We start from the raw sequence: 20780 nt of genomic DNA on the forward strand, positions 1-20780 counted from the left end.
GAATGCCTGAGGAGTCCAGACTTGAACTAAAATTAACAACTATCAACAAGAGCAAGGAAAAGTGGTGGCTGACTACATAGTGAGACTAAAAATAGGTCACTGTTAAATATTTAGGCATAAAGAGTGCCACCAAGACTCAGCCCGGATACTGGTTGGTCTGTGGCCAAAGATCGGGGAACAGCTTACACTCACCTTTGTTGACTGGCAAACAATCCTTTAACTGCACTTTTCACACTAGCAAATCACTCCTCAGGTATCTACTAAAACCCAACTCATGGCCATAAAGATCAAAGGGTTTTTCCCCCCCTCTTCTATTTTTTTTCATTTATTAAATAACTATTTTTTTTAATTGAGGGAGGGCTGATTTACAAGATCAAAAGTTTTGAGGCCCCCGAAAGAGGCCAAGAAATTTTAGAGAACAAAAAGGGGTAAAGGCAGCAAGAAAAGCTGGGAGAGCTATACTGAAAGCCATGGGCGAGCCCAAGATTTCTGAACTCCAGCACCACTAACACTTTGGGTGGACGATCCTTTGTCTGAAGGGCTGTCCCGTGCATTGTGAAACGCTTCACAGCATCCCTCCCTGGCCTCTACCCATTTAGATGTACCTTCCCCCAAGTTGTGACAAACAAAAATGTCTCCAGACATTGCCAAATGCCCCCTAAGGGGCAAAATCACCCCCAGCTGAGAAGCACTAGGCTAAACCCAGCTTGTGTTAATGTGGAAATTCACTGGCAAAACGAGTGTTTCTAATAGTCCAAGGTCCAAAGTCCTGATGAGAGCCTATGTGAGGAAGGAGACCCTCTGCGGCCACCATCCCCTCACAGGAGGAGGGCCTCGGGCACATCCTTAGCATAATGTGGGTGATCTCCTTCTGCCTCTGGCCAATCCACTGCTTACGTCTCTTGCATGGTAGATGGCACCACAGTCTAAGGACAATAAAATAAGGCAAAATATTTTCCAGCATTACCCCAGATTATTAATGCTCTAAGGGTCTCTAATCAGGTCATGCTGTCTCCTAATTCTCAGCCTGTAAACAAACATTTCTCTGGGGCCTCTATCTGACCAGCATGCTTTTTTCATTCCCTGTTAATCTGCTAAATCATTAGTGCCTCCGTAAACTGCATTATGTCACCTTCTGTAAAACAGATGGAACACATTCCTAAGGTGTCTCTTAAGTGGAAAATTTCCATGCTGTCTACCTTAACTGAGGACCTTAACCCAGGACCTTCTGTGCTTCCTGTTCCAGAAATCGCTGTCAAGCAAATCCTTGATTCTATACTTCCAACCCTTTGGTCTTAATACACCAACGAAGGAAAGCTCATTAAATCTGCCTTGCCAGTTAAAATTAAATTAAACCCTATCAAGCTTCCTCCCGAACAGCCCAGATTCCCATTATAGCACGAGGCTGAGCAAAATACCACTTCTTTCCCAGAGCAAAAAAATTATAACCCCAACTAAAAGCCCTTACAACACTGTAAAAAATACTCTTTACTATTTGTTATAGGATCATTAATAGGTAGATGTTGTAGTTCAGCTACCTTCTTTTCCCATTTCCCCCAGCCAGGTCCCATTTGTCATGATGTCAGCTTAAAATATAGTACAGAGGAAGATCTTTGTTTTGCCTTTTCTTCCATCTTGAAAGCCTATTCTGTTTGCCTTTCAATCCTTTCGTGTATTTACTCACGGGCAAGGAGGAATTCCTTAACCTTATCCATTGCACTTGTACACATAAAAGTTACGCCTGACATGGATCCATTATTTGGGGCATTGTTATGGACTGAATTGTATCCTGCACCCAAAATTCACATGTTGAAACCCTAACCCCCCAATGTGACTGCATCTGAAGATGGGGCCTTTAAGGAGGTTAATTAGGGTTAAAAGAGGTCATAAGGGCACAGCCCTCTGATAGACTGGTATCCTTCTAAGAAGAGGAAGGGACACCAGAACCGGCTCTCTGTCTTCATGCACAGGGGAAAGGCCAGGTGAGGACACGGCAAGAATGCAGCCATGTGCAGGCCAGAAAGAGGAGTCTCACCAGAAACCAACCCTGATGGCACCTTGATCTTGGGCCTCCAGCTTCCAGGACGGTGAGAAAATAAATTTCTGTTGTTCAAGCCACCCCGTCTGTGGTGTTCTGTTATGGCAGCCAAGCAGACTAACACAGGTACGAAATATCTACAGGAGAAGGACATTTGTCCTTTTCTATAAGAGAAGCCATCCTTAAAGTTCCAAAGCCTACCAGTGTCACAGATGCTTGCTTTCGTGGACGTGGCTGGCTACTGCTGATAACAGATACTAGAATATGCTTCCTTCCCTAAGCCCTCATTATAGCTGACACCCCAGAATCGAAATTAAAGAGGCTTTCTCCTTCCTTAGAAAAGCCTTATCCAGACCCCTGGTACTAAACCTCTGTGATTACAAAAGCCCTTTGCTCTCTTCTGCCATAAAAATAAGAAACTACTCTCAAAGAGCTGACAGACTTCTGGAGATAGAAAGCACCCTAAAGTTTTTATAGCTGTTTGCTGGACTCAGTAGCAGCGAGTTGGCCTTCAGGTCGGCATTCGGTGGCAGTGGCTACTGCACTTTCCTCTTAGGTACCCTTCTCTTTGGTTCACCGACACACCACTGCAGCCCGCCTAAACGGACCAGAACACAACATGTCTCTAATGCCAGACTAATGAAGAATGAAAGCCTACTTTCTTCTGCTGGTCACAGTAACCACCACCCAATGGCAATTGATAGAGAAGCCTAGCATTGTTTTGACAGTTACAGCACCCTGACACAACCATAAACTGACTTTATGACAGTCCGCTTTTTCCAGTCCTGGTCTCTCTCATCTTTAATGTGGCCAAGGCCCACCAGGTGGACTCTGAAGGAAGGCAGGTTTTGAGTTTGCTGTCTGTCCATGACAAGAGAGAGTCGAAGTTCCCTCTCCATGCCGACTAGGTGGCTACACCTATTAACCTTGACTAGGGCGTGTACTTCTGCGTTTCACACATCTGCCAAAAGTTAACTCTGATTCTTGCCATGCCTCTGGAGCTGGCTGTGCCTTTGGGCTTGTTCATCACCATAGCTGGTAGCAGAAATAACAGAAATCTTTTGCCTCAGCTTGGTAAAATTTCTAATAGTCCTGGTATAAAACATGTTTCTCAGCCAAACTTCATAATGATCCTATACATGGAAAGTTCTGGGTGATGCTGCAGTGTAAGGCAGAGGTCATACCCTTTTCCCTGGCCACAGTGCCATTTATGTTCTCACCCACCAAATAGGCTCCCTTGGCAAAGGTGTTGTCTTGTTTTGAGGACAGGATCCAAATTCAAAGAAGCTCTCTTAAACACTGCAGGGTGACTTTAACATCTGAATAACCTCTGAACCCCACTGTCCTGGCCCACTTTTGTTGTCTTCCAAATACCCTCACCATGTACAAAAGACTGTGACAGGGTAAAGGGTTCAAACAGTTAGGAACAATTGCTACACCCAGAATTGTTGTCAACTGAGGCCTAACAATACTGTTTCACTCGCCGCATTTGCCAAATCCACAGTGTGAGCAAATCTGTCAAGAAAAAGAGAACAACAAGCCTCCCTCATCCCTGAGGGCCACTTGTAAATATTCAAATTTTATCCGAATGAAAAAATATTCCACATGTAAGTAATTTCATGTGTTTTCAGAATGAGTAGAAGCATACTTCAGCTTTTAACTGAAACAGTTAAGATACATCATCCCTAGATTTAGCATCTCCTTGCCAAAAAAGAGAAGACAACATACTTTACAGGTCAGATTTAAAGGAGGCCTGATGACACTTACACATTCTAACTAGGTTATCATTGTCTACGTCACCCAGAATCAGCTGAAACAGTGGAACATCAAAATGAAATACTGTAAAATAAACCAACACATGAACTTTATGAGTATGAGAGGCAACCTATTCCACAAAGCAGCCAAGGTGAGCTTTAAAAACCAGAAATCAGATAGTACAGTTTCTGATCACATGCAGACTAAACTTCAAATTCACAAAGCTTTACACCAGGCCTGCCTGATTTTAAAATGTTAACCTAACACTGAAATATGTTACCATCATTACAAAAGGAAAATGCCGCTATCAAAAAGCATGCACATGTTTACAAAGACTTACAGGTTCTTGGGGCTCTGTTTCTTCCCATGCTCCCCAACCATCATCTTCCCAGTTTGATTTACCTATTTTGAAAAAGATGAAAAGTGCTTACATGAAATATAGAGCTTAAAATATTTTAAAAACATTTCCTCTAAACATAATAGAATCAACCCCTGATATATAATAAGTATTATATAAATATAATGTTCATATTAAGGAAGAAAACAATGGTAAACTATACTAGATCAGGATTTTGCTCTATGTAATAATAACCAGGAAACATTTGACCTGAATTTCCAAATGTATGTAAAAGTGTGCAGGTTATTTGGACCTTAAGATACTGGACATCCAGTTTATTTACATTTAAATCAAACTGCAAACGTAACTTTAAAAGAATCTTAAAATGACAAATATTTGTTACTTAAGACATCAGACAAGTTAAATATACACAATGACCAAAAACATACCTAAAATTCCACAGATATCTTTAAAAGTGTTTTAATAAGACAAGGTATCAAAGATAAAGAAAACTGAATTTTGAAACCAGCTAGGTCTACTATTCACCACATTTTCCTGATACTCTGTGATTTCTTATATGTGAGAACACTCTCTTGGATTAAAATAAGATGTTCAACCAACACTGCAACGGGGAATTAAAAATCCCAAAATTGATTTGGACAGTATGATCCCTTACAATGCTCGTGTTACTTATTTTTATATAATTATCTTTGAATTTATCTGACATCATATCAGAAGAGAAGGAATAAAACTATAATTTTTAAAGGAACTACTCTGAAACAAACAGTATACTTTATATGTATTACCTCAAATTAAATTAAAAAAAAAAGTTCCCCCAAAATGTGAAAAGAGCAGGCAGTTGCCTAACTATAAGTTCAGACCCCGGAATCAGATTACCTAGGTTCACATCCTGGATCCAGCACTCACCAGCTCTGTGACCTGGAGCAAGTTACCCTGTGTCTATAAGTTTTAGTTCTCTTACCATAACACCATGGAAAACGACAGTACCTAGGGGGGTTGCTGTGAGCGTTTAAACCAGACAGCACACGAAAGTCCTCAGTGCCTGACACATAATAAGTTCTCAATGCTAGTCATCAGGATTTAGCTATCAAAATACTACAAAATATAAATAAAATACTGTATTTAAACCAATCAGCTTCAAAATTCTGGGGGAAGAATCAACTTAAAAGATGGGACTGAACCTGTTATCTAGGATGCTGACAGTAGGAAGGAAGGCCCGCGTACTGCAAAAACAAAACAAAACAAAACAATTTAACAAATGTTCTGTTAAATACCATGTGCCAAACCCTGTAGGAGAAACACAGAAAACTACAAACATATGAACTCCTTTTCTTTAAAGAATTTGTGATCTAGTGTAGGAGAGAAACAAACATGTAACAGCCATGGTGAGTGCTGTAATCGAATACTATGGGAACTCAGATGAGGTAGTGACAGAGATGAAAAAACATAATGAGGAGTCATCTTCAACTAAGTCTTTAAAAAGTGGCTAGGAACTTTTCAAAGGCAGAGGCAAAAAAATGCCATTTTCAGATAGGGGTTATCACATAGCAACTAACATTATTCAGCATTTCTATATGCTTCAATGCTTTATATAGACATTAATTCACATAAGCATGACAAGGATCTTTTATCACCCCCTTTTTACAGTGAGAAATACAGATTACTTCGTTTACATAACTCTACCAAGATGGCAGAGGATTAAGTGGCAGAATGAGGTTTGAACTCAGGTCGGCCTGAATTCCAAAGCCCAAACTAGCAAGTGTTCTGCTATACTTACTCCTACGGCTTATAAAAAAGGATAAGATTAGGAAACAGTGGGGCTTGCAAATAAGGTCAAAAGCAAGATATTTATTATTTTAAAAGGGAAGTATTCCCTTGATATTCAGACCTGTAAACTTTTTTTGTAACTTAGAAAGTTAGTTTGCTCTTCGGCAATCTAATTCCGTTAGGCAATCTCTTTATTCTGCTAATTTTTCCACTGCACCAAAAACAACTGTCTTATTGTGGGCTGATGTCAACTAGGCCATCCCATTTATACGCATCTAGAAAATGCTCTCTCTCGTGAGAAGCAAAGACCTAGTAAAGCTTATCACTCTAAGGTCCACAATTCAATGTTAAAATTGCTATAAAAATATTTATCAAATTACCACAAATCTTTGGGAGACCATGCAGAATTTAAAGTACTTCATAAAGGTCAGCTACTCATTTATTTCTTCATTCATTCACTCATTCATTCATTCAACAAACACAGCACAGCATCTCTTCTGTGTTGGGCCCTGTGCTAATTAAGTGCTGGAGATACAAAAGCCAATAAGCCTTCAAAGAGCTTAGTTTGTGCACATAACCTTGTTGAATGCTGTACAAAAGAGAACTATGAAAAATGTGTTATTTCTCTTCCATATTGGTATAAAAAATACCTGACTCAATTCACAAATGACTCATAGGAACAACAGAAGAAAGCAGGAATTTGGATTTCCTGCCCCTGCAGAAACCCAGTTATCTCCTTACAGCGCAATTCAAAACAATCCAATCGGGAAGAGAAAGACCTTGAGAAATACCTTCTTTTTACAAAATACTTGTGTTCATGACAGTTTACCCATATCTCAATGCCTCTGACTGGGGAATTTCTATTAACAAGACAAAGAAAATTTAATCAGGCATCTCCCACTATCACAGGAATACATTTCCCAAAGAGATCACAGTACAAACAGAGGTCAAAGGAAGGTGAAACAGAACTGACTCAGATAGGTTAAAGATGTTTCTGAAGGCTGGTCTAGAATTCTATTTATAATCCTGTAAGAAAATGCATTCCAAATTCTAGTCAACTTAAAAATGGGAAACATTAAAAAAAACAAAAACGGAAATATCTGCAGATTTGGTACTACCCTTGTGGCTATTTCTACTCAGTGCCAGTGCTAAAAATTTTGCAGCCTCCTGACTTATGTTGAAAATCATTTGATACTGTTTTGCAGGCTGCTATTTGACAGCTATTATTGTCGACTGTTAAAAAGTGTCAAAATCTCAGCACTTTACCAAGGTTATTTCTTATGCCCTCAAAATATGCAAGCAGATCAAGCACATTCTTTAAAAAAAAAAAAAAAAGTTTATACTGAAAAAATAGCTGCTGAATGTCTGATAAAGTTGCCGTTCATGTACAGAATTTTATTCAGGCAGTCCTGAATTTTATTCAGTTCTATGAGGGATGGTATTCTTCAATCTACATCATCATCAGTGTATTTTAACTGATCATTGATCAAGGTTGTGGATGATCACAGCAACGTGTCTATCATTTGAGAACTATGCACTGTTTAATGTCAATACGGAACATCTACTGTAAAACCTTAAGATCTATACATTTCTATGTACTCATGAAGAAATAAAACTAATTTACTTTTTGTTATCCAATTATGATTGTCACTTAGAATAAATAGATCAAAATCTCCTATCGGCCAGGGTAACTTGAAAGTGCCAAGCTCTGGTATGACTTAAGAGGTAAGTCAGCTTAACAAAATGTACTATAGCGTATGGACACCAGGACATACAACTTCTTTAGGGTGGTCAGGGTCCAATGTAAACATTCCAAAGACTCCACAAATCACCAAATCACATAGGTATTGGCATTTACCTAGTTCACCTAATGAGCCAAGTGGCAATCACTTCAGTCAAAAGCTAGGCTATAAGTTATGGGGTAATTTTAAGCGTTTTTTCCCCCTTCATATATTAAATAAATAAGTAGCAACCATCCAATCTCCAGAAAGCAATTCTTTAAATGACACTGTCATCAACTGCCTGTATCCTTTATTTTGCTGAAGTCCAATTCAGCAACATTGATCAGAATATTAAGAAAATGGCATCCATGTTCATTGTCTTTGTAAAACCAGAGTTACAGTCTCTTCTGCAGATTCCCCTCTCTAGGTAGCCTTAAAATGTCTGCAAGGAAGAGACTAAAATAATGAATTAGGGATGACTGAAGTTTCAGGGTTGACCCCATTCTGAAAACGTGAGGCAGATTGTCCTAAGACTTCAAGATCTGACATGTATTTTACACTTAGAGCACATCTCAGTTTGGACCAGACGTGTTTCAAGTGCTCCACTGCACATGTGGCTCTTGGCTACAGTCTGAGACAGCACAAGTCTAGAACAACTATTAGGTCTCTGATATCATGTTGCATGGTTTGATACCTAGCTTTACCCCTGAAGAGTCATATGTCCTTGGGTGATTTAATCTCTTCCCTCTCAGCTTCCTCTTTAGCAAAATGGAGTTAATAACTGTATCTATTGATACAGTTACAAGAACAGTGCTTGGCACATATACACCCTTAATGGCTGTTAAAATGATTACTCTCCAAATACAGCACCCTCATTCCTCATTCTTACTCTCTGCCTTTGCCTATCCCATATTTGTCAACTAAAATGCATTCCCATTTGTCTCCACCTCTCCAAATCCAACTTCTCCTTCAGGACTCGGATTAATTCCTCATGACGTTTTCTTGAACCCACCAATGATCTTGTGAAACCATAGCATTTGATTATATTTTTCTTTCAGAACTTAATTATAAACTGCATTGGGTCATTTATTGCATTGTTAACTTGTTTATCATAAATGTACATCTTGTCGATACAATTAACCATTAAGCCTTGGAGGACAGGGAATATGTATATTGTGTGTGCGCGCAAACTCTTACACACACACATATATAAGTATCTTCAAGAACACTATAAGTACGTAGTAAATATTTATATCCATTTAGAATATAAATAAAATGAACTTCTCACCCAAATGTTTCCCCATATATCCCTTTATAGGGATCAAAGCATCAAGATTTAAATTAATATATTTAAATATAGTAACCAAATCAGATGCTGATTCTAAACCTTTTACATTTCCAGAGAAATACAAAAACACTTTATTTTTTATAAATTTTATATACTCAGACTTTATATCCCAGATCAAAACCATCTTTCAAATAAGCTTTCTATATAAAATTATAAATATATGTATTTTGATAATTCTCTGTTCCATTCAATTTTAGTTAGTAAGAAAAAAATTAAAAAACAATTCTTAGCTTTAGTTTTGATTAAGAATAGGAAAAATAGAGTATTTTTGTTCTAATTCAAGTCTAAGTGGCAGAATTTGACTATGTAAAAAAAGATCCTCTAGAAATACAGTTCAAAATAGTTGGCCTGATATGGATTAATGGATCTTTATATTTCATAAACACACACACATACACAATGTATATTTCAACATTTCAAAACAACAGTGTATCATTACTTAAAAAAGATCCTGCATCGGGGCTTCCCTTGTGGCGCAGTGGTTGAGAATCTGCCTGCTAATGCAGGGGATACGGGTTCGAGCCCTGGTCTGGGAGGATCCCACGTGCCACAGAGCAACTAAGCCGGTGAGCCACAACTACTGAGCCTCCGCATCTGGAGCCTGTGCTCCGCAACAAGAGAGGCCGCGATAGTGAGAGGCCCGCGATAGTGAGAGGCCCGCGCACCGTGATGAAGAGTGGCCCCCACTTGCCACAACTAGAGAAAGCCCTCGCATAGAAACGAAGACCCAGTACAGCCAAAATAAATAAATAAATAATTTTTAAAAATAAAATAAATTAAAAAAAAGATCCTGCATCAATAAAGGAAAACCAACACATTCATTCAATTAAGTATGACTCTCAACCTAATTTTTTAGTAGGCTAGAAAAAAATAATTACAAAGAACACTGAGTCCCCAAATAAATTACCATACCATTTTAAAGGCAAAGAAAAAAAGAGAGAGAGAGAAAAGAACACCCACATCATTCTTGAATTCTGTCTGTATTCTATTATGCAAATATTCTTTTTGCCAATAGTGAATAAAACAGGTTATACTAAAAACAGCTAAAATTGCCTGTTGGAGACATCTAAAAATAGATATGAGAATGCTTCCCTAGTCTTGTTACTTTAGTGCTATGACTCATGTGCCAGATGTTTGCTCCTAAAGCAGTCATTTTACGACTATATTACATCAGGACAGCATCAGCTATAAGCAAAATATTTCAAAGGTTCATGTTTTAACTGGGCTTTCCCACCTCATTTCCTGTACAACTTACTGAAAAAAAATGGCATCTCCAAGTCCAAGAGACATTTCTGCTTAGTTTTGAATCTGTAACTTTTTTGGGGGGGGAGGGGGAGAGCAAACCATTCTTGAGGGGTGAGTTTCCTTTAAACTCTATTCTTTTCACATTCTTAACCAGTTTCCCTTAAAATTCACAGATAAGCAAGGATTGCACTGAGGATTCAATTTAAGTCTTTCAAGAAGTTTGCCAGTTTAGATTATTTTGTTAGTCGACCTCATCTGCTGAAATTACCTTTCACTCTTATTTCATACCACACCTTGAATCATACTTGCTCTCTATATAAATAAAATTCCTAAGCTGATCTCCAACCAACTGACATGATATATAGAGAAATAAAAACAAGCAAGATGAAGTTACAAGTAACAGTAACAAAAAGCAACTACCTCTTCATTGAGTAGTAACTTGACTTTTCAATCCTTAACTTTTTTTTATACCTATCACTGAAGAGGACTATTTTGAATTGTCTAGAATAATTGGTAACATAAACATAAACTCTTGTTCTTACCCTTATCAAGTTAAATGTTTTGCCTGAATGAATAAAACCAATGACTTTAAAATATATTAGTAAAATGTAACTACAACTCCCTCTGGAGAGAATTTTTTCCCTGAGGAGAAGTGTAGATTATACTAATATTGAAAAACTGTTCAGTTTCTCACTTGACAAATTATAGTCACTGAAACCTTCAAACTACAGAGAAAACACTGTAACTCAATCATCAAAAAAGTATAGATGTCTTTTTTAGGGACATTTTCAACGAATGAATTATTCTACCAACAAAAGCTTAAATGAGAAATTCAACTTCTGCTTTCTGTAGGTCTATTTAATTTAAAATATACATTATTCTGATTTGCTTCTGAACAGTCTGTCCTCATAAACTGAGTATTGGTTTTTCATTTAACAAGAACTTGAAGCTAGAAAGGAACCTGAATTCTAGAAGTGGGCAATTAATTTGACAGTATTTGCTTTTTCCAATATGAGTATGTCAAGATCAAAAAGTAAATGAGAAACTGAAATCCTTAGACGTTAGGAAAAGGAAAACTTAATCTCCATGGTCTAAGAAAAGATCTTATTAGCGCTGAAGCAAATCCATTTCCGTTCTTCTAAGACAAGAAGAAAACAAAGATAATGTACTTGTTTCTATAAAGAGCACGAACCTCTACAACCTATGACTTGTAAATAATTCAGGGGGTGCAACAAATTTTAGTTGGCTCTTCTTGGCCAAGGCACAGAAAGCATCACATAGCAATACAAAGCCAAAAAAAGGACTAAAGAACAGAGAAGCTGCTTAATTTCCTATGCCTCAGAATTATTAATCTTTTTCTATTTCTAAGGAAATGGAAATAAGAATATAAATTTCAAATTAGCATATTCCTTTCAGCACATAAAAATATGCAGCAATCTAAAATGATGAGGCCATCTCATTTTCAATAAGAAGGAGTTTCTTTCAAAACACCATGATTAAATCGGACTAGGTCTCTAAGGTCCCTTCCAGTTCTGGAATTCTAATGACTCCTGTTGTCAAATAAGTGGCCTCCCATATCACAGAAGAAGAATGTTCTGATAATCAATTCACAAAAGAACAGAAATGAAAATATTTTTAAGCAGAAATAGAGTGTATCCTCCTGCTCTAAAGTTTAAAAACTAAACATGCTTCCTTTGCTCAAAAACCTAAGAAATCTTTAGACCTATCTTGACAAAAGCAACAACAAAACAAAACAAAACAAATCTGCAGACTTGAAGAAACTTAATATGCCCTACTCTTTCTACTTATTTTATTTTTCAAAGGAAGTCACTAAAGGCAATCATATATTATGTATATTAGATAGAACTTACATAATTCTTTCCTACCACTTCATAATTATGTGTTATTGATTTATTATATCCAAAGCAGCAGAAAATAATGTGAGGAAATGTAAATGAGGATGGAGGTACATAAACACTTTTCACCAAAGCTAATTTCTGCATATTCTAAAACAAATTCAGTATCTTCCTTCCTTCCTCCCTCTATTAGAACAGTCTAATATTCAATTATTGTCCCTGTGAGAAAACTTTCCTTATATTTAAGCTAAATTCTTGCAATACCAGCATAATTTTGCTATTACTTGCTGCTTTAAAAAAAAATACAGATAAAGTCTGATAATTATCTTAGTATCACACAAGAACCACATTTCATTTATCAGAAGAGCAAAAATAAAAAAAAACTGATAACACAGAAAGATGACAAGTAAGTGTGTAAATGGGCACTTCTGTTTACCATGGATAGGAATGAACCTGACCAATTTTGAGAGTAACTGGGCAACGATGATCAACAATTAAAATGTGAATTTCTATTATTCAGCAATTCCAATTCCAGAAATTTACATACGGAAATATTAGCATCATGGGTAAAAGCATATATAAGGATGCTTACTGGAGCATTTTCTTATAGCAAAAATATTGGAAATAATCTAAATGTTCATTGATAGGGGAATGATTAACTAAAACCTGGTAGAGTCTTCATTGGAATACTGTACAGACATTAGGAAAGAATGCTATAGAGTTATATATACAGCTTGAAAAGATGCTGACATTAAGTAAACCAAAAGAGTTCCAGAATATACATTTTACAAGAATGAGTCCCTGATATAAAATTTAAAATAGATAAATAAAATACCCAAGCAGTATGTGTGTGTTTATTGTCTCAGCAGAAAGTCTGGAAGATTCTCACTAAGGTAGCACTTTATAATAGAAACTCCTGTAATGATGGAGGTGTTCTTTATCTGTGCTGTCCAATTAGTTAGCCACTAGGTAGGTATATGTGGCCACTGAAATGTCACTAGTATGACTGAGGAACTGAATTTTTATTTAATTTCTATTAATTTACACTTAAATTTAAATAGCCACATGTGGCTAGTGGCTACTATACTGGACAGCATAATACTAAAGTTTTAACATTTGGAATGTGGGATGTGAGTAGCCAGAAGGTAGCTTATATGTCTGATTTTATATACTTAAAAAAAATAAAAAGAGGCAATGTGATCATGGGTAATTATCTCTCTCCTGACCTGAGATTCTCTCTTCTGAGGAATTTATATGTGAGACTTATGCTCACATGATACAAAGAAAAGTGATCTGTGTTCAAGGGACTGTTTCTGGTCTTCTTTTCAAAGGAGGAATATGGCATGGCAGACACCGTAGAGTTTCAAGGATTCCCTCTCATGAGGAAAGTTCATTTAGGGTCTCAAAAGTCCCAAATGATATTAGCATAGTAGTCACTCAAAAATACTTGCTATCTTATAGTTCCAGGATTGTCACTGTGTAGACCATTAAGTAACATCTAAAGAATACCAAGCTAAGGAAAAGATTATCTCCCCTTTTGGGAGATACTGCAAAGGCCACCCAACTGGTCATTCTATTTCCACTTTCACCCACCATTCCCATTCATTCTCTTCTTTGCCGACAAAGGAATGTGTTTAAAATATTAACCTGGTTATCCTGTTTCTCGGCTCAAATTCTTTGCATAGGTTGCCACTGCTATAGTTAGCAAGTTTCAAACTCTATCAACACTGCTACTGCCTTAGTCCTGTCTTTACTTCTGAAGGCCCTGATCTGGACTTGTAATGAACATCTCCCAAATGGTCACCTACCTCTAGCTTTGAACTACCCAACCTTTTTCAGGGAACTCAAATCCATTTCTCTGCAACTCAAATCTTGAAATGCTATACTTTTGCTTAAAACCACCAATGGTTACCCTCTGCCTATAGCAGAGATTCCCAGTAAACTGCAAATGGGTTACAGGTGAGCCAAGATATTGATCCTCTCAGCTCTCAGGACAGCCAAGTAGGGCCTGGGACTACTGGAACCTCTAGCGGGTCACCTCCCACCATGAACAGCTTTGTTTTACATTTTATGACCCATTTCTTTACTACCATACTAATTTATATATTTTTATTATGTTAAAAACACATAACAAAAATTATCGTAAACATTTTTAAGTGTACAGTTCAGTAATGTTAAGTATATTCACACTGTTATAAAACAGATCTCTAGAACTTTTGCATCTTGCAAATCTGAGACTGTAAAACCATTAAACAAGACCCCTTTTCACCCTCTCCCTAGTTCCTAGTAACCACCATTCTACTTCCTGTTTCCGTGAATTTAACTACTTTAGATAACTCATATAAATGGAACCATGCATTTATGGTTTTTGACTGGCAAATATTTCACATATCATAACATCCTCAAGGTCATTCGTGTTGTAGCATGTGATATGATTTCCTTCTTTTTAATGGCTGAATAATTTGCCATTGTTTGTAAATACCCCATTCCATTCATCCATCAATGGGCATCTGGGTTGCTTCTACTCTTTGTCTTTTATGAATGTCCCTCTATGATCATGGGTGTGCAAATATCTCTTCTAGACACTACTTTCAATTCTTTTGGATACATACCCATAAATGGGATGGCTCATATAGTAATTCTATTTTTTTATTTTTGGAGGAAACTCCATACTGTCTTCCATAGCAGTTGTACCATTTTACAATCCTACCAACAGTGTACAGAGTTCCAATTTCTCCATATCCTTGCCAACACCTGTTATTTTCTGTTGTTTTTGTGTTTGTTTTGTTTTGTTTTTGTTTAATAGTAGCCAAGCTGGTGATTCTCGTGATTAGTGATATTGAGTATCTTTTCATATGCTTACTGGCCATTTCTATAACATCTTTGGAAAAATGTCTATTCCAGTCTTTTGCTCAGTTTTCACTTGAGCTATTTATTGTTGTTGGGCTGTAGGAGTTCTTTGTATTGATATACTGTGGATACTAATCCTTTATCAGATGTATGATTTGCAAATATTTTCTCCCATTCTGTAGGCTGTCTTTTCACTTCGTTGATTGCAGCCTTTGATTCACAAGAGTCTTAAAGTTTGATATAGTCTCATTTGTCTATTTTTGCTTTTGTTGCCTGCGCTTTTGGTGTTATAGCCAAAAACTCACTGCCAAGTCCAATGTCATGAAATTTTCCCCCTATGTTTTCTTCTAACAGTTTTATAGTTTTAGGTCTTATATTTAGGTCTTTAATCCATTTTTTGTTAATTTTTGAATGTGATATAAGATAATGGTCCAAATTCATTCTTTTGTATTTGGATATGCAGTTTTCCCAACATGATTTGTTGAAGAGACTGTCCTTTCCCCATTGAGTGGTCTTGACACCTTGTCAAAAATCATCTGATCATATACACAAGGGCTTATTTCTGAGCTCTCTATTCCATTATCTTAGTTGTCTGTCTTTATGCCAGTACCACACAATTTTTTTTTTTTTTTTTTTTTTTTTGCACAGGCTCCGGACGCGCAGGCTCAGCGGCCATGGCTCACGGGCCCAGCCGCTCCGCGGCACGTGGGATCTTCCCAGACCGGGGCACGAACCCGCGTCCCCTGCATCGGCAGGCGGGCTCTCAACCACTGCGCCACCAGGGAAGCCCACCACACAATTTTGATTACTGTAGCTCTGCAATATGTTTTGAAATTAGGAAGTAGAAGTACTCCAACTTTTTCCTCCTTCTTCAAGATTGTTTTCACTTTTCAGGGCCTACGTCTCACTTTTTATGCATGCTATGATGAAAAAAAAAAAAAAAAAAGATTGGGAAGGACAGCCCTATAGAATGTCTTCAAACTTTTTGATTATATACACCCAAAAGAGTTTTTCAATAATATGTATCCCTTGCACAAAAAAATGTAACTTCTGATATATTAAACATGGATGTTTCAATATAGATTTATATCATCCTTTTAAATTTATTCAGTGGATTCTAAATACTACTGGGAAATACTACCCACAAACACGCATTTAAAAAATATGATTATCTTCTCTAAGAGTAAGTTTATAAATCCTTTTTTCTCCTTGAATTCTTATTTCCATTCACTTCCTCCACAGAATGCTATTCTAATATAATACAGATATGTATCATCAGTCCAAAAATTTCTCTGCAAAAACAGATAAGAACTGAGAAAAAGCAGTTTTCTTGGGATCAAAGGCTCTAAGTATTAAAAGTGTTTTTACTTGACTTACTGCAATTATTATTAGAAGCAGATAACTGAGAAAAACAACATACATTATCACAAATGTTGACAAATAATTATTAAACATAAATAGCAAAAATTATTTGGAAGTCTCTTGTTGATGGATGGGGGAGTTTACGGTGCCTTAAAGGGGAGGTTTTTTAAAATGCCTTGGAAGCAACTTACTATAATAATATTTGAAATGTGTGAGAGGTGAGCCTTTGTTTAGTAAACAGGAGAAGGTAGGGTGGGAAAGCAGGCACTTATATAGGTGCATCTGGAAGCTGACCTACTTAAAACTATCTGTTCCCAAGTAAACTTTAGCAAATTTCCCTGTAATCCCCAAGGTAGTCTTACTTCCTTGCTACTGCGTAAAATCTAAACTCCTCTGCCAATCTCTCTAGCTTTATCTCACCATATCCCACTCTTCCACCAGAATTTACTATCTGCATCTTTCTGAACCCCGTGCTGTTTCACATCCCTTGCCTGACCATTTTCTCTCCACCTGATGGATCTCTATTAAACTACTAAGACATGGTGAAAATATCAGCTCCTCTGTGAAGACTTTCCTAAGTCCCCTAAACAGCGTGAACCAACACTCCTTCATTCTCCAACTATCATGTGTCAAATTATAGCATAACACCTCTAACACTCATTTACTGGCTGAACGCTCCTTGAGGAGAGGGACCTATTTTATTTACCTTTAAGACTACTTTGTACACAGTAGGTGCTCAATAAATATTAGCTCAATAAAGGAATTAGATTGTTCATGTGTCAGTTTTGTCATCGACAAAAATTTATCTCTAAGATCCTCTTCCAATTTTAAATAGCTAATGAAATCCAATACCTCTATAAATTTTCTGAAATTCCTATAAATATTCTACTTTCAGATTACTTTTCTCTCCCCACTATGGTCACAAACAAAAGAAAGCATTTTCACTCAGTATAAAAAAGTGGGTACTTTACACCATTTATAATATCCCAAAGTGATTCCATGATTTTAGGTTATCCTAAAAAGCATACTTTTCTCAGTGATTGGACAAAAACGTGACTTTAATTGATGACTCCAAGGTAATTTTCTGTATGCTTTACCTTCCTCTATCTTTCTGATAAAAGAGGCAAGAGGGAAAGCTGCTCTATCTCATTAGTATGGCAACAGAAAATTATTTTACTATTAGGTAAATTAATAGATCCACAATATTATACTTAAATTACCTCCAAATATTTTGATTCTCCCTCTCTGTACATGTCTTTCTTTCCTTCCTTCCTTCTCTCCTTTCTTTCACCTAACTCAATTATAAATATCAGACGGCTCTGGTATAGAAATCCAATCTCCCTGGAAATTATGTCACTGTAGGCCAGGTGGGGACACATACTATTGCCCATCTCCAAAATTTCAAAGTATGAGACCAAATTTTATGTCTAAATAGATAGCACTAGATTGAGTAGAACCAATTATAAATATTTATCACTAATGTAAACACTGGGAAATAGTAGGGTTCAAGACCTCTTTTAAAGCAATAGAAGACAGCCTCATTTTATAATTGATGATACAAAGTAACGTAAAGTCATACTGTTATTCTCTGACAATTCAAATATAGAAGAGTAGTATTGAGATCTGGGTGCCCAGGTACTAGGTATCACTATGTCAATGGCAGCTATCCATATTAAAATTTAAAAATGATTAAACTAATAGATAAGTCTTCAAAATTATCAATTGCCTTATATATCCTCTAGAGATGAGCTAGTATAAGAAATTAAAACTATATAAGCTAAATAAAATGATCTCATGATTTCTACTGCCCAATCAAGTAATCATTTACAACACTAATAAATAAAGTGAAGAAAAGTAAAGCCAAACACCACCATACTTCATTTTTACTCTAAATTTTCACCCTCACAAAAGTTTAGGTTCAGGTTTTCTTAATGATGAGCTTTACAAAGCCTGATGTTTTGTAAAAGATGGCCTGGAGTGATTACTGAAATCTGTAGTCCCAGTCATTTCAAGAATTCCAAGTAAACCATCTACAATAGGACAAGCTATTTTTCTGATTTTCATTTCTGAATTAAAGCACCATTCTAACTGTAAAATACAGATTTGGCAAAGGGGCTCACCGGTTAAGAGGTTCTTTCTCCATATTTTTTCAACTTGAATCGCTGGTAGCCACAATAATACCAACACACATATGCCTAAGAATTTTATTTAAAAGGGTAATAAATTAAATCATATTTGCAAACCCATAGGCATATTATAAATTAATCTAGATGTTTGGGGTATGATTATATTCCCAAATGCCTGGATCAAGTTCATAGCCTAAGGCTACCCTTCATTGTGTGACCTTGGACAAGTATTCAATCTGTTGGTACCTAAATTTTAGCATTTATAAATGTGCCATACAATGTGGTAGCCACTAGCCATATCTGACTATTTAAATTTAAATTAACTAAAATTAACTAAAATTGAAAATTCAGTTCCTCAGTAGCACTTGCCACATTTCAACAGCTAGTTCTGGCTAGAGACTACCATACTGGACAGTATAGACTTGGTGATGAAAAATAAACAAGATGAAATGATTTCGAGTAACAAATGAGAACAAGGGAGTAGGGGTGACTGTTTTAGATTGGATGGTCAGAAAAGGCCTCCCTGAGATGTTGAGACTTGAACAAGATGCACCGAGCACGCAAGGACCTGCACAGAATATCCAATGCAGGGACCAGAGAACGACAAAGGCCTCAGGCACAAATGGGCTTGACTGGTTTAACAACCAAAAAGTGTGTATGAAGCGTAAGAAATGAGGAGAGAAGAGTATGAGGTGCAAGAAGTGGCAGGAAGCAGGGCCTCAAGGGCCTTGTAAGCCATTTGAGAACTTTGGATTTTATATTAAGTGCAATTGAAAGACACAGAGGGTTACAGAGAGAGGACTGTTATGATTATGTTGTCTTTAAAAGTTCACTCTGACTGCTTTTGGGAACTAACTATAAGAAACCATTAAAATGTCTACAAATTACAAGAAACCATTAAAAAGTCTACAAATAATAAATGCTGGAGAGGGTGTGGAGAAAAAGAAACCCTCCTACACTGTTGGTGGGAATGTAAATTGGGGCAGCCACTATGGAAAACAGTATGGAGGTTCCTCAAAAAACTAAACATAGAGTTGCCATATGATCCAGCAATCCCACTCCTGGGCATTTACCCAGATAAAACTATAATTTGAAAAGATACATGCACCCCTATGTTCATAGCAGCACTACCTACAATAGCCAAGACTTGGAAACAATCTAAATGTCCACTGACAGATGAATGGATAAAGAAGATGTGGTATGTATTTATATATACAATGGAATATTACTCAGCCATTAGAAAGAATGAAATAATGCCATTTGCAGCAACATGGATGGGCCTAGAAATTATCATACTAAGTGAAGTAAGTCAGAAAGAGAAGGACAAATACCACGTGATATCACTTTTATGTGGAATCTAAAATATGACACAAATGAACATATCTACAAAACAAAAACAGACTTACAGATATAGAGAACAGACTTGTGGTTGCCATGGGGGGCAGTGGGGAAGGAAAGGACTGGGAGTTAGGGATTAGTAGATGCAAACTATTATATATAGAAAAAAAAGAAAGAAAGAAAGAAAGAAAAGAAACCAAGAGTAGAAGCAGGAAGATTTGTTAAAATAAGACTAGTGCCATTGCCCAGGTGAGAGAAGACGGTGGCCTGGACCAGGGGAGTGGGAATGGGATAGAGAAAATGTGTCCATGCTCTACATCCCTTGTCTACAGTCCTGTGTTCACCATCCTTCACAACCTGGCTCCTTGAAATAGGCAACTTCACTTTTTAACTCCATATCCGGTAAATATGCTTTCTGCCCCCAACCCTTGGTGCCAGGCACCTCCACCTTCCCAAAGCCAATGAGCCCTTTTCCATTCTTATCCTAGCTGACCTCTGCTGCATTTGCAACTGCTGACCACTCTTCCCTTCATCAAATCGTCTCTCAATTCTGGGGCATTACTCTCACCTGGGTTTCTTCTCTTTCTGTTTCTCTTTCTCAGTCTTTTTCCCATTAATCTCTATTTGACTCTTAAACTTCAGTGCTCCCCTACGGTTACATCTCCAGTCCTGCATTCGTTTCACTATATTCATAACCCTTGAGACTGACTGACACGTTTTGCTGGTAACTCCCAAATTAATGCCTCTGGCCCAGGGATACTTACTAAGTTTTAGACCTGTTCTACTGGACTCACTGCATACATTTAAAACTGGACAAACTGCAAACATTTAAGATGAAAAAGGTCCAAAACCTATTTCCTTCATTAGAAACCCCTGCCCGAGCCAAAAGCCAAAGGCATCCTGCACTCCCTCTCCCTCACCAGCTACAACCCCTAGCACCAGATCTTCATTAGGTCCTGCAGACTCTACCTCCTTAATATCTTTCTAATCTAGCTCCTGCTCTCAAGTCCTGCTGA

At 37.1% G+C, this 20780-nt stretch overlaps 1 protein-coding gene across 2 annotated transcripts in view; it reads right to left on the minus strand.

The window, feature by feature from the left end:
• Window positions 1–20780, minus strand: part of RAB3GAP2 (RAB3 GTPase activating non-catalytic protein subunit 2) — an 89305-nt gene that overhangs the window by 66632 nt on the left and 1893 nt on the right. For both annotated transcript variants that reach the window (XM_007455392.1, XM_007455391.1), the window contains exon 2: window positions 4134–4195. In XM_007455392.1, coding sequence (XP_007455454.1) covers window positions 4134–4195 — 62 coding nt within the window. The remainder of the gene's footprint in view (window positions 1–4133; window positions 4196–20780) is intronic.

This window comes from Lipotes vexillifer, unplaced genomic scaffold (genome assembly GCF_000442215.2).
Source record: "Lipotes vexillifer unplaced genomic scaffold, Lipotes_vexillifer_v1.1 scaffold403, whole genome shotgun sequence".
Classification (NCBI taxonomy): Eukaryota; Metazoa; Chordata; class Mammalia; order Artiodactyla; family Lipotidae; genus Lipotes; species Lipotes vexillifer.